The sequence below is a fragment of the Phyllostomus discolor genome, chromosome 12 (genome assembly GCF_004126475.2).
Source record: "Phyllostomus discolor isolate MPI-MPIP mPhyDis1 chromosome 12, mPhyDis1.pri.v3, whole genome shotgun sequence".
Taxonomy (NCBI): domain Eukaryota; kingdom Metazoa; phylum Chordata; class Mammalia; order Chiroptera; family Phyllostomidae; genus Phyllostomus; species Phyllostomus discolor.
In genome coordinates, this window is record NC_040914.2 from 38,516,067 (window position 1) to 38,530,885 (window position 14,819).

The 14,819-nt window shown below is 41.4% G+C and overlaps 1 protein-coding gene across 7 annotated transcripts in view; it reads right to left on the reverse strand.

The window, feature by feature from the left end:
- Window positions 1-14,819, reverse strand: part of MCTP2 (multiple C2 and transmembrane domain containing 2) — a 144,792-nt gene that overhangs the window by 37,624 nt on the left and 92,349 nt on the right. For all 7 annotated transcript variants that reach the window (XR_004900245.1, XR_004900243.1, XR_004900244.1 and 4 more), the window contains 3 exons: window positions 13,304-13,405; window positions 12,527-12,601; window positions 10,479-10,598 (listed from right to left, as the gene is read on the reverse strand). Coding sequence is in view for 1 of the 7 variants with exons in the window: in XM_028502371.2 (XP_028358172.1) it covers window positions 10,479-10,598; window positions 12,527-12,601; window positions 13,304-13,405 (297 nt within the window). In the remaining 6 variants the exon portion in view is untranslated. The remainder of the gene's footprint in view (window positions 1-10,478; window positions 10,599-12,526; window positions 12,602-13,303; window positions 13,406-14,819) is intronic.

Consider the following 14,819-nt stretch of genomic DNA (forward strand, 5'->3'; position numbering starts at 1 on the left):
ATTTAAGGGGTTCAAAGTACTCTCAATGTACAGGTCCCCGATATTTCCTAAACCGCCATGGTGAAAGCATAGGTAAACCTTCCTTGAAGCTTTTCAATGTCATTTAGATATTTGACTTATATACTCAAAGCCACATAAGAGATACAGAGTCTGATAAATTTACTATGTCATCTCCGGACACACAAGATCCAACGAGCGTTCTCTAATGCAAAGACAAGAGCTTCTAAAATGTGTTCACACGACATTTGAAATGTACAACGATGGCCTGGAAAAAGTCGTCTGGCCCCACATGTGGGTCAGTCTCGTACATCTCCAATTCAGGATAAATTTTTCAGAATGGGGCCACTGAGTATGTGTGTGAGTGTGTATATTGGTGGGGGAGGCAGCTCAGAGGAAATGTTTCAAGTTCACTGTTCCCAACGTCTTGAACCAAAATAACCTAAATGCAACATGCCACATTGGGCCTTACGGTGTTCAGGAAAGATCATGAAAACAGACCTGATCAAAAGTCCAAGTGAAGCCTTGGGTTCTTTATAGCCGACCCCTGCCCCCGCTTTGAACACAGATATGCTGTCGCCTTCACAATATAAACACCAGAATGGAATGCAAAGCATTTAAAGAGCAAGTAATAATGGAGCTGTAAATAACATCTCTCATTGCTTTCACTCTCCATTCGGAGTTTACGCCTTTGATACCAGGCCGGGTGACTTGATCTAGTGGTCTCAGTGGAAAGACAGATAAACTTCAACAGCGGGGCAGACGACAAAAATTGACAAGGAGTGTCACCTCTCCTGACTGTTTAAATCCTTTAAGGAAGTGTCGGAGCAATTAGAGAGGGAGTGTAATCTTTGCAGAGTGCATTAACACTCTCCGACCTCCCAGACAATAGATCAGACCTCAGACACATAATGCTTCCCTAAGGCTTTTTAGCCAGTGTATTTGATCTCTTAGTCAGTCATGTGCTACTCTAGGTATCATCCAAGCAGAAGGCATTATTCATGAGCACTGCCGTCCACTCGCTCTGAGGCTGGACCGCAATCCAAACAAAGCAGGAAAATCACCATCATCTTCAGCAGTATTTCTCGTATCTTTAAGATGAGGGGGTGGGGGAGTCCAGACTTTTGGAACACAGTCTTTCCACAGTTCTCTTAGTATTTTTTTTTTCCAGCTACCAAGTCCATTCTGTCAAAGGGAATTAGTGACATAATATGTGTAGGTCATTTGATGAGCAAGGGGCATGGGGGTGGGGGGCATCTTCAAGACACTGGATGCATTTTGTCTCTAAGATGAACTTCATAATAGAGTCATTGAAGAAAACACCACGTGTGATAAGCTATGCTTGAATATGCAAAAGAAAGCAAAGGGGGGAAATCAATAAACTCCTTGCCCCTGCACGCTTTTAAATCTTCATTTATCCTGCAAGTTATGTGGCAGGACGCTTCTGGTCAGGCAATAACCTGTTTTCCTGATGAACATATCCTGTTCCAGACTGTTAATCTCACAGTGGAGGCTTGGCTTTTCCCATTTATTATAAACATTTCAAGAACTGCTTACCACGATATATTTTTTTAATGGATTAGATTTTGGTCAGCTGCTAACAGAGCAGAGAACTGAATATTCTTTATATGAAGGCAGCAAAATAGGTTTTCCAAGGGTCTGCCTTGCTTTCTCCTCCTCTCCCTCATGAGTAATTGGAATAGCAATTGAAACAGAATATGAGACAGCTAGTAGGTTTCTTTTCTTTCTTTTTTTTTCTTCCCCCCTCTCCTCTGTTATAAGAAATTCTGTATCCGACAGTGTGGTATACAAGACCTTATTGGTTTTGAACTTCACCATGAGACTTAGTGAAATGTTCAGGAGAGAGACAAGACTGAAATAATTGGCTCCAGACCATCTCAGTGTCTGTTGATGACACTCAGTATCTAAAGCCTAAAGCATTTAAACCAAAATAATTACATTTTCTTAGAATCAAGGCAGCTCCCCTTGCAAATGTGCACTGCAAAGGGTTTTAAATGAGACTACAAGAGAAGAGTTGAAAATTAGCTTTATGTTTAAGCCAATCACTTCAGTGTTAGCATTTTCAGACCCCAACTTTAAAAAAAAATGCAAGTAAAAAATATATATTCACAAAAAGCAATTTAAGAACTTTTGAACCTTAACTAGAAAGGAAAGATCTAATGAATGCTTTAACTTTGCTTTGACAATATCTAATGTCCATGATAAAATGACAACAATAATTGGATAAAATGTTATCATATCCACTATGCATTTTCTAATGTTTTAAAAGAAATTGCTTATGCTGTGTTTTAATCTCTGGGTAATATAACTTTCAAGAAATTTATGATCCCTCTCAGATTAAAACTAACCTTCAAAAATTAGCTATAGAAAGAAATGTCTTCTGGAAGCAACTGAATTTGATACTCTGATTTGAAGGAGTATCTGTTCACACACACACACACACACACACACACACACACACCACTATGCCTAAGCCACTTAAACTCAATAGCAAAGGATTTTATAAACCTCGCCAAGGGCACAAGCATCAAATGTTGGTGACAGGCGAAGTAACAATAAAAGGAAAAACAGGCCTAAAATGGTAATTTGCCATAAGAAACCTGCACCAACTTGGCAATACGCTGAATCTTGTCCCTTGGGCATCAAGATGAACACGCCACAGAATATCTGAGAAAATTATGATGAAAACAGAGATTACACAGCATGAAAATTTTATTTTTTACTAATACCATGATGTCTGCATGTAGATGACTGTATCAAATTAAAAACAAATCACTGAACTTGAAATCCCCAAGAAGCAGTCTGCAGACGGTTACCTCTGGGATTTTCATCATTCATGAGTTTCTATCGCCACCTGCAGGACAGTCTTTAAGTGAACTTGAGCGATGGTCAGGCTATATCTGCCATATTCTTTTTTTTTTCTTTTCCCTTTCCCTTTCTTTCCTTCCTCCTCCTGGCACGTGTGTGAGGGAGAATGCTAAATTTCCGGAAAAATCAATGATTCTCTTTTGAAAACATGTAAATCAGTAAAGTTTAAAAATCACCCCTGAAATACAAAATTAAACTCACTGAAAAGCAGTGTACTTGACTGAGGCCACAGGCAGCTAATTTGTTAACAGCACATTGTCCATTTTGCAAAGCATAATTCTGAGGAGGGCATCTGCCCACAGAAATTCCCTTAAGAAAATGTTTTCCAAGGAAAGCAGCTTTGACTATGGAGTAGTTTACAAAAATATATATATAATTGCATGTACTTGGCAGAAAAAAATGTTGCAATCAGCAAATGCATACTTAGTAGGTCCATTTCCCTTTAAACAACAAGCAAATGTAAGATACTACTTCACTACAAATGTCACCAAAAAAGGATTATCATCATCATCATCTTCACCATCATCATCTTCACCATCATCATCAGCATCACCACAAAGTATGATGGGAACCCTCATCTGCGGGAAGAGATGGGTCAGGCACCTGACTGAACAACGCTGATTTTATTCCCCTGTGGCACATCACCCCTCCAGAATAGCAATTCTACAGACTTATAAATATTTTCCAAATGTAAGGCTTAAGGGAAACAATTTTTTTTTTAATTTTAAAAACAAAATTCATGGATACTGTGTAGATGCAGCTTGGACTCATGAACTAAAACCATGATTTCAAAGTTTGTGACCACAAAAGTCACCCCCTGCAGATACAGTGTGGGGGCTGAGAACCCTCCGCTCTAACAAGACGTGAGGCCTTGGGAAACTCACTTCACCAGAGCCTGCAGTTTCTCCCCGTGTGGATGAACATCAAAGACCCTCCAACTTGACACTCTTACAGCTCCATGCATTTCCAGACTTAAGTGAATAGCTATGGGGGTCTGGTTTTAACACCCATTGAGCAAACATGTGTATTTCTTAATTTTTTTTGTTTTCCTGCACAAAATGAAGCCTCTCTGGCAATGAGTTAAAACAAAAAAAAAATTTAAAAACCTTGGGCAGACATAAAAAAATCATTTATATATATACATACATATACACACACACACACACACACACAAATGAATGAATGATTGGGGATTGAAGAAAATTCCAGTGAGATTAAGTCAGTAAACACTATTGAGAAACATGGTTTAGATGGTAACGTATTGAGTCAGATTTTGATTTGTCTCTGTATCCTTTTTTTTTTTGTAAAAGGGAAAGCTAGAAAATACCAGACTAATGAAATATTTCCCCTCAAAACCGCCTCTATTATTTAAAAAGCCAATGCCACAACTCCAGGATTGGAGGAGAGATAGCAAAATACGCTTTCCTAAATCATAAATCAAGTGGCAAAGCACAGCCCAGCCTAGTAAAGCCTAACTAGACCACAAAGAAGGTTTCCCTCCATAAACATCAGATCTGGCAGCTGGAATGATTACCAGGCTCTCCTGTAACTGTCACCTGTGGTGGGTCTAATTACAGGCTACCCCGGCAAGCACGCCTGCATCGCTCAGCAATAAAAGGGCCATCGCTTGCCAAGTCCAGCCAGACAAGGAGGGCACACGCCACCTGATGGGGAGCCCCGAAGAGCAGGCAGATAGGCTAATAAAATGACAGCTTAGGAACAAATGACAAAGCTCAGACCACAAAAAAAAAAAAGCAGGATCAAATTAGCCAGAAATATAAGTGCTGGGCATGGTTCTTCAACAGGTCAGAGCTGAAGCAGGAAATTGGCTGTAACTTTTCACACACACACCAGCTTGCGCTCGCTCTCTCCCCCCCCCCCGCCCTTCTGTTGCCCTTCTTCCATTCCTCCATCTCTTCTTTTTTCCTAAATATTCTTGTCAATTTTTTTTCCATCACACAAAAATGCTGGCACATCCAGGTATCACACATAGAAACAGGTGGAAAGGGAGAGAAAAGTACTCAGGTCTGTAAAAATCCAAACTTAAACCTCCCGAGATTCAAGACCTGTTGATCAGGATTAGAGATTTGCCAGGACCCTCCCTCTTCCCCTGGGTCTCCAAGCTGAGGGCTGCCTTTTGGCCATTTTGCTAGCTAGCGCCATCCCGTGGGTGGGCAGGAGCAAGAAAAAGCTAGGAAAATGCACCTCGGATACAACTATGGTGAAGTTAGGTTGTCTATGGATTTGGCTCCCTGGTGGGGTCCATAGGCCGTTATGGTCAGAGGAGGACTTGGAATAAAAAGAAAGCAGTAGCAGATGGTTTGCACTAGTTTCAGCACTCTTCCAAGATGCATTGATTAGATGCCTGCTGTGTACCCCACACTATCATAGGCAGTAAGGACATACACAGAGATGAGAGACTGGGCCTTGGCATTTCTGCAGCTCAGTGTCCTACAGCAATCCTTCAATTATATAGCTATGTTGTACTAAATAATTTTTTAGCACATGACATTAACCTGAAGTTTTAGGTCATTCAAATAATCCCTTCGATTTACTACATTGTTTTCAGTTACAGTTGGTGTACTGCATTCTATTAGTTTCAGGTGTACCACATAGTGATAAGATATGTGTATACCTTACAAAGTGATCCCCCCGGTAAGTCTGGGACCCCCCTGAACCATGCACAGTGACTACAACATCACTGGCTATATCCCCTCTGGGGTCCTTTCCATCCCTGTGGCTGCTTCTCATAACTGGCCTATTTTTCATGTGAGGACCTTAACGCATCAGGGCAAACACGGAAAGTACTATCACAGCCTTAAATACAGACTCACCCGCTTCTGCATTTGGTGACTCCATGCACATGAATGAGTCCTAGAAATAGTTGATTCTTGAACATTAGTTCCACGGCATGTAAGATGACGGTTTGCATTTCTACCCTCTTCTTGAACAGGTTGTTGGCGAGGCCTCATATCTGATCACATAAGTCCCACCCATGTTTGTAGCTCACTTCATACTTTTCAAATTTTGTTATGCTTATTGTCTAATCTGATGTCCAGAAGGAAAATTTAATTTTTCCTATGATGTGATTTAATAATTAAAAGGTTACCTCCTTGGTGTCAAATATAAGGGGAGGACAGTGGAGGAAAGAAAGCAGGGGGCAGTGAAGGAGGTGGGAAGGGGTGCTGGGGAGAGATGGAAAGAGGGAGCAAGATCAGTGATGCTTAGTAGGAAAATTCATCTTTGTATCTCAGTATCTCAGAGTGCATGAGACACTGGACACACAATGGCTATGGAAAGGGAGGGAGGGAGGGAGGGAGGGAGAAGGCAAGCTTGCAGAAGGTGATCTAGCGTTGGCTGGGTCAAGAAGCGACAAGCTCTCCAGACTCTTTATGATTTAAGATCTCAAAATCAGGATCAAGTTCAAATCAATAGTAGGGTTTCCCTGGACAGTAGAACTAGGCTGAATTCACTGGAATCTGCAAAAGACCATGGCTCCTAACCCAGAACATGCACAGAACACAGAAAGTGTGCTTGCAAGTACATCCCAACAGGAACCTCGGGGGAGACACAATAGAGACAGAGGGGTCCCACGTGGGGCCTGGACCGAACACAAGAGGGTGAGTTAACTGTTCACTTATTTAATAGGGCTGAGTAAAGACTGGCAATGCAACTAGGATTAAAAATATAAGGATATAATGCATTACTAGTCAAAGTTGGGACACTCCCAAAATACCATCTGATTTTAGTCAGTATAGCCGTGATTCTGTCTGGAAGTAAAATTCAATTATAAAGTAGAAATTATAAACATGAAAATATGCTAAAATAGTTAAAGCTGTCCTTTTAAATTTTCAACAGATAGTCTTTTAATGCAATTACTGTAATTTTATTAAATGGAATAATTAGTTAATGCCTGAGAAGTTGTCAATAGAAGGTGCAATTATGTTGTAAAAATTCTAATCACAATTTGCATTATTTGCAATAATGGATTGTTCTTATAAAAAAAATGCTGTATATTATTTAAAATATATTATGTAGTCCTCTGTGAAAGGGAAGATTGGGGATATCATCTTAAATGTTAAATAAACCAAATAATAAACTGTCAAATATTTTAAGCATTTTATGTATTTATACATTTTGCATATAAGTATGTATATGCATGCACTTAAGATGTCTACAGAATATCTTCTCCAGGCAAAATGATGATTGCAACTGTGGATTTTCTCCAGCTTTAGGAAGATACTGTTAATCTTTGAGTTGCAACTGCACAAACACCTACCAACAGGCAGTGAGGCCTGCTTTGCACGGGCAATTGTGACTTCCAGCGGATATGGAAACAAACACTGAAAGTTTAGTCAAAGGCAGGTACATCTAATTGTGAATAAACTGGTGATAGAACTGAGAGAAAAAGTTAACCTTCTAGAAACAGCTAACAGAAATATGGAAAATCGTGAAAAAATAGTTGACCAGAACTATGTTAATAATAAATCGGAAAGCAAATTTTCATCATAGTGGTTGTTTGTACCAATGCAAATTCAATCGGAATGTTCTTTGGTCCACAGAAGGGATCAGAGACAGACGCTCTCATATAAATTTTGACTAAACTGTATTCGCAAAATGTTCAACAGAGAAACGTTTTATTTCCCAAGTGCCTTTTGCTTCTGTGTGTGGGGAGGTGTTGGAAAGAGCAGTTCTATTACTGCTGCTGTGGTTTTGAAGTTTAATAGACAATTACTTCCCAAAATTATAGGATCTCTAAATGCAAAGGATTTGTACATGTTCAACATGGGATATCACTGAGAGAGTGGAGAATTGCATTTTTAACCTTCTTGGGGGTGGGGGGGCGGTTGATTGATGCTTTAAATTATGTATCATATTGCAGGCCCTGTCAACTCTGAAGAATACATTCTTCATTTTTTTCTACACTCAAAAAGTTTCAGGAAAAACCTCACAGATGTGAAAATCATAGCTTTATGAAGATGCCCATTGATATATGGCGGATTTAGATTACTTTTAACATCAAACGTCCAAGAAAAAATTTAATAAAATAAGGAATCCATCAATGCCCCCCAGGCTGGCCTCCCTTGATGCACTAGGTGTATAGTGCCTGAGAGATTGGTGCAAAACCCAAACTACATAAGTGCAATCCCTTTTTACAGCATTAGGAGACCTTTGCTATTAAAAATAATCTTCTGATGATGACATATGTCAAGTAAAAGCCTTATTGTCACATGAAAAAAAAATGAATGCATTTATGCCAAACTACAATTTTTGGTCTTTTATAGATAATACGGGAGTTTATAAAATATAAGTGCCTAATAAAAACCAAAACAAACCAAAAAGATCCATAGTTATAATTGGTTCTATAACACCAATTGTGTTAGCTATAAGCAGCTAATGTAAGTCTGGGGGCAAGATCCATGAAAGCAAAATGCTGCTCCCCCAAATAAAGGTCTGGGTACACATAACCTTATTTTAAAATATGTAGTAAAATCAGGAAGCTTAAATGTATTTTTAAAAAATTTTATCCTAAAAATGCATGTTCTTATTTGCTCTTATTTTAAGAGCAGAAAGAGTTCTGGAATGACCCATCAGGGAGGTCATTACAAAAACATTCTCTAACAAAATTATGCTTCACCAGCTTAGGGAGGGGAGACCCCTGTACAGCTGCAGTATCTCTGAGATCCCCTACGGTGGTCAACGTGAGTGTGAGACAAACGCAGAGTTTCCAATGAAAACTGTAAACCAGACACACATAAGTGAGCACTCCTCATTCCAGCACTTCCAGGACCACAGAGAAAAAGAGAGAGAGGGCGCGAGCAGCTGGCGGGGGATGGACAGGGCAGAAGTGGCCCCCTGCTCAAGCGCCCTTCCCGATCAGAAGTGCCCATTAAGACAACCTATTTCTATTCATTTGTGGTAATCTTTCTTCAGATCAGGCCAGCAGCCCATTAATCATTTCTGTCATTCTCCTACATAACCCAGGGCAACAGATCTGTTTTTCTAAAAATCACAGTGCCAGAAACTAAGCTCAAGGAAGAGAAAAATTCTCTCCTCCCCGTGGAGGCTGGCTGGGCTGCCGACTGGAAGAAGCCACCAATGGCGGTGACTTTCCTCTTTTGCCCAGAGTCACACAGAAAGCCCCATGGACAGTGCTTAGGAGAATTCAGGTAGGAAGTAGAGGAAGAGAGGCTAAAGAGGAACCTAATACAGGAAGCCCTCAGCAGAGGAGAACTTGAGAAAGGAGAATGGATGAATAAACGCCAAGACAAAGACAGATATGGATTAATTAATAAAGTCCTTAGTAACGAGTGTACGAATGCCAATTGTTTTACCAGCTTCAGACCCAGGGGAAAATTTATTGAAGGTCAAGACTGCAGCCATCATAGGCCCTCTACATGCCAAAGTAATGAAATGCTAGCATTAGCTAGACCAACCACAATGCTCTCCAATGACAAGAACAAAGGCTCTGAAAGAGATGATATACTTGCTCCATAGGTGGGAACTATAAAGGCTGGAATGACCTTGAACTCATTGACATCTTGGGCTATTTTTTTTTTAATGAGGGTATGCCTTTGACGGGGGAGAGGGCCTTGACAACAGAAAATAGGAGACAGAAGGACCATGATCATGACCTGGGGTCATGACTCAGACCACTCACACATCATATGAGGCCCTAATGAGATCTTTGCATAGGACAGAAATGAATGGCATGATATGAAACGTGCGAAATTAGCAGTTGAGGGACTTGGTTTCTCGTCTCATGGCTGAGCCTACCAATCTGACCGAAGACAAGTCCCTTTACAAATGCAGGAGAAAGCCTAGAGATGTAGGGGCCATGGTGCCAGCTCCCAAGTCCTCCTAAGTCTCCAGGACTCTCTCTCAGTGGTTGACTACAGTGGTTTAGAGGTCTCTGGCAGCTCTGAGGTTCTGTGACTTCATGACACTTATAAAGATGGGCCCATGTTATCAGTGAGAAGTGCATTCCACATATATTAGTGGTTCTCCTTTGTGGGGTTGAGTCAACTTGTAAAACGTAGCAACCAATTCTTTCTCAAGTCATATGATATGAATAAATGATTTTTAATATCAAAGTTGGTGAATGGTTTACTTAAAACAAAAATTAGAGCAATTTCGTCTTAATGTAGTCGTGGTTTCTCAGTGGCCATTTCTGAAAAACCACTGGCATTCGCTGGAACGAAAGGAGAAATCTATACACAAAGCAGGGGCTATACTAATATGGTTACAATACCACCGCAAAAACACTTGAAACGATACAGAACACTGGCTCCCTTGAACCTACCAAGAGGTAGTGTATAAGTAAGATTTGGGTAAATGAGGCAATTTCTAGGGTAAATCTGACTTACCGTAATATGCTATCTTACAAATATATCTTCTACATGATGGCCTATGCCATAATATATTTTAAGAAAAGGGAATGGATACCATTTATGTTTAAGTTTCCATATAGGTGTGAACGGCAGCTAGGCTGACCATGCATCACTCTGCGTCATGTCAGTAAAACGAAGTCCATCTTCCTTTGGCTGTAGGACTCAGGAGCAAACAATCTGAGCACGAAAAAGGAAGCTTACCACAAATGCTACCGTGCTCCTCAGAGGGGACTCCCACTGGAAGCAGCTTTTAAGGAACTGGATTGTATTCCAGATCGCCATGGTGATTCTTTTCACACGGTCCACATCCCTTGATAAGATCTGATCAAAAGAAATGGAAAACCGAGAACTGGATTTGAACACTCCCAATATTCTCTTTAGACCAGGCAGCTTGGTCGTCTAAATTGTATTCTGTATTGCTGCCAGTTGAAAAATAGAACGGTAAAGTCCTCACATTTCTTCTAAAATCCCCTTTTAAATATGATCGTCTATAGAGGAAAGGGAAATACGATGCATTTTGTGGCACCTTTGGGAGAGAATAAACTGCTTCAATAACATTCATCACAAAATTGGGCTGGTATAAGTGACAGACCCCGGGCCTCTGGCGTGTGTATGGTGTGTGCTTGAGAGAGAGGGAGAGGGAGAGGGAGAGTGTGAGAGAAACAGGAAGAGAGAAACAGAGGAAATGGGACCAAGTGCCTACCTTGTTTAGTTTAGAAGAAAATAGATAATTTATAGTAGAAGCGTACAGGTATTCTAACTCATCGAGTCCAGAAGAGTCTATAAGAAAGTGTAGCTCTGGGAAAGGAATCCAGTTCTCTCATCTCCTGGTCAAATGACTTGGACCAGTGTCTAACCTCTGTTGGTATACAACGGGGTTGACACCAACCTTAAAGACCGTGGAGAGAACCAAAGTGCTTGGAATTGTGCTTGTCACATAGTAAGTGCTTTGAAGTATCTGCACCATAAGCGCAAGTTTCAATTTTATGAACATTCAGGGACACCTAGTGGTGGGGGACACCTAGTGGTAAGAGGCACGTGGGGAGGACCCTAACACACCCCAGGATGCCAGCCCCAAACCCCCTGGTGCTCTCAGAGCCCAAAGCCACCCCACGCGGAGGTCTGTGTTTGGCAAAGGAAATGTCTTTTCTCCCAGTTGTAGGCAGATTCATTTCAATTTGTTTGCAAAGCAGCTACCCCACCTACCTCAACTCAGGTTTTAACTTTCAAGTAAACAGAGCAAAGGCAATAAGAATAATAAAATAATAGGAGGTTTACTCCAATTACACAAAGTAAATATTACACTTAATGTTATTGCAGACCAAAGCAAAACACATGGGTGCTCCCTTCAGGAGACGCTTAAGGCCTTTCCCAAGTGCGCCCAGAAGTTCATGGGAAACAAAAGGATGATAAGGCACCTTTATATTTAACTGCTCTATGTCATCCGCAGCTGCTCACCCCACAGGAAGTGGTGGAAGTAATAAACGCTTTCAAAAAGGGGACACTTTGTTCTTTGTTATACAACTGAAGAGGGACAATAGGTACCCAGTGAAATCCTGCACGGTGTCTGAACAGGACAGGGTGGGGTCTGGAAAGAAATGTAAAAGTCATGTTTTTTTAAAAAAAAGAAAAATGTGCAACTTCCCCTACTGGGCTCAGACCTTCACTTTTGGTTGAAATGAAGACAGAGGAATTCAGGGCAATGGGCATAGAGAGAGAGGCCATTCAAAATGTGGTAAAGTGCCCGCACACCACAATTTCGATGACACAAATGTGGTAGAAGTGTGTGAGTCTGAGACTAGGAGCCTCTAAAGAGCCACAGGGTTAACTTTCTTTATGAACTAAATGGACAGAATACCTCCCTGAAAACCTGAAGGGCAGAGACAGAAATGGCTGTGGCTCAAGGCAAGTAGGCAGCGCAAGTAGATTCCCGAGAACACTTCCAGAGGCGTGAGGCTAGGGACTCCTGTTTATAGGATGGTTCAGGAGATTAATGGAGGGCTCGCACCTGTTTTATCCCATCGAGGTGGTTTCAGTCTTTTTCTTAGTAAGCTGACTGAAGTCTTTGTTTTGGGAGAGGAGGAGAGAGAGGAGGGGGAGAGGGGAGAGAGGCGACAGGAAGGGGGGAAGAAGAGGAAGAGAGGGAAGAGGGAGAGAGGGAAGGGGACATGCCAGCAAGTAACGGCAAAGAGGACTTCAGGTCCTGCCTGCTGAGTGTACCAACCAGCCAGCCTCCCACAGGGACCTACCTTTTTGGACAACTTGCGGCTATCTTCAACAAAGCGCTTTTCCCTGGGAGTGAAGGTCCTAATGCTTGCTTTGATCTAGAAAGACATCATGGTTAGAGAGGGAGGCATTTCTAAGGATTTCACGTCTCTCCTTTGCTTCTTCATGACTGGGAAGAACCTGGAAACCAACACCATCTGACCCTAAGGCCTTGGGGACGGGGGAGAGCAGAGAAACGATGGCCACCCCTGTGCCCTACATGTGTTTCTGGGGATCTCACTGCGGGAGCCTCACTTGGGTGGGTCGGACTGGATCTGGAAGACTCCAGAATGTTTGCGAATCAGTGGAGGTGTTTTAAACCACGGCAGAGACTGGGTTCATGAAGTTCTCAAACTGAAATGTCTAAATAGGAAAACTTGCTTTCACATCAAAGTTGTGAACTACTTTCCACCAGGAACACCTTGCATGTGACAATATGCTTCTCACTTGTAAAAACATCCTTTGTACAGACAACCTCATTGCTTCTCAATGAGTCATAGAAATAGGATTAATATCGGTTGAAGACAGGAATGTCCAGCACCAATTTGATGGCTGTTTTAAAACACTTTTCTCTCCTCCTCCCCTCTCCCCCCTCCCCTCCCCTCCCCTTTCCCCTCCCTCACTCTCTGGGTCTCTCCCCTAGTCCCTCTCTCTTCCTCTCTGCAATACTCCTGAAACATTTTACATTTGAGTCTCTCCAGGCTGGTCACCTTTCGTGTTAAGTATGGTGAAACTGAAAGACAGGGCCCAGTTCAACTTACCGGATTATATATGAGGTCCATCTCCAAGTAAATCACTCCTTTGAAAGCTTGTTCTAAATCTTTATTCTTCAGTACATAACAATTTGTTTGCCCATCTCGGATCTGTCATAAGCAACAGATACAATAAAAAAACTTTCTGTGGGGTTTAAACTAAACAAACCGACAAAGTTGAGAATGCAGCATACAACACAGACGAAGCACATATTTGGCAAATATTACAATTGGCTTAAGTCAACTTTTAATTCTAGAGTGCTGTTGAGACTCATAAGAAGATAAAGTAACAGTTACCAGGCTGAAACCGATTACACTAATGGAAAATTAGTGGCAGAAATGATCACTACATCCACATGGCCTCTCCTTCAAAAGTCTCAGAGGTCACGCATTTTTATTTATTTAAAAAAAATGATAAATATTCTACACAATTCCTGGCCAGCATTCCTCCAGACGGCTAAGGTCCTGGGAAAAGGGAAGTGGGGCCCAGCGGTCACAGGTCAGAAGACGAAGGCGATAAGATAACGGAATGCAGTGGGGTAGGTGCCCTGGGTTGGATCCTGGCACGGAGAAAAGATGCTGGAAAAGCTGGTGACATTCAAACAAAGACCAGAGTCGAGTTAACAGTAATGTACAATGTCAGCCTTTGGTTGGTTGGGTTTTTTGTATTTTTTCTTTTTTTTTTTTTTTTTAGTTTTGACAAATGTATCCTGGCTCTACAAGATGGTAACACAAGGAGAAACTTGTGGTATCCAGGATTTCCAGATTATCTTTGCAACTTTTCCATACATTGAAAATTATTCCAAAATTTAAAAAAAAAACAGTAAAATATATTTTTTAAATAAATAAAGGGACCGATTTTAATACAATGATCAGTGTTTCACAGCCAGGGGGACATGCAAATTAATCAGGTAGCTAAAGTCGAGGTCAAAAAAAATCCACGAATATTTAAAATGTACAAAATACTGACCAACCTTCAAAATTTAAAAAAAAATCCGTCTGATAGCCTGTGTTGGCAGGCATGCCCCATCAGTCCCGCACACTCATCTAGCTGTGGACTGCAGCTTGTAAAGTATGTAAGAAAACCATTTCCTGCGTCATTTTGGAAACACCTCGGCTCCCGTTAAAGGCACTTTCTTTTCAGAACGGAGAGCGGTGATGCTTTTATTACACACAGTAGTCGTAGATGTATTGATTAAACTTCGGGCCTGCCAGAGGCATCCCTGTTAACTCCAAAATGACATCAGCAGAATTGGAGCTGACCGAAAGCTCCATCTGGGATTGTCAATGATCAAAGATTTGAAATAACATAGAAAATTTGAGGCCGTGAAATTTGAGCCGTATTTTAAAGGACTATTGCTGTCACTACGAGCATCCAACACAAGTGCGCTTATAAACAGGGGTGGAAGTGAGTTGAATAAGTCATGGGGGTGAGGGGGGGCGGGAAACAGAGCCATTTCACTTTACAAGGGAGAGGTCACCTTCCTGGCCGAAGGCACCCCACCTCTCCACATTGAATAGGTCT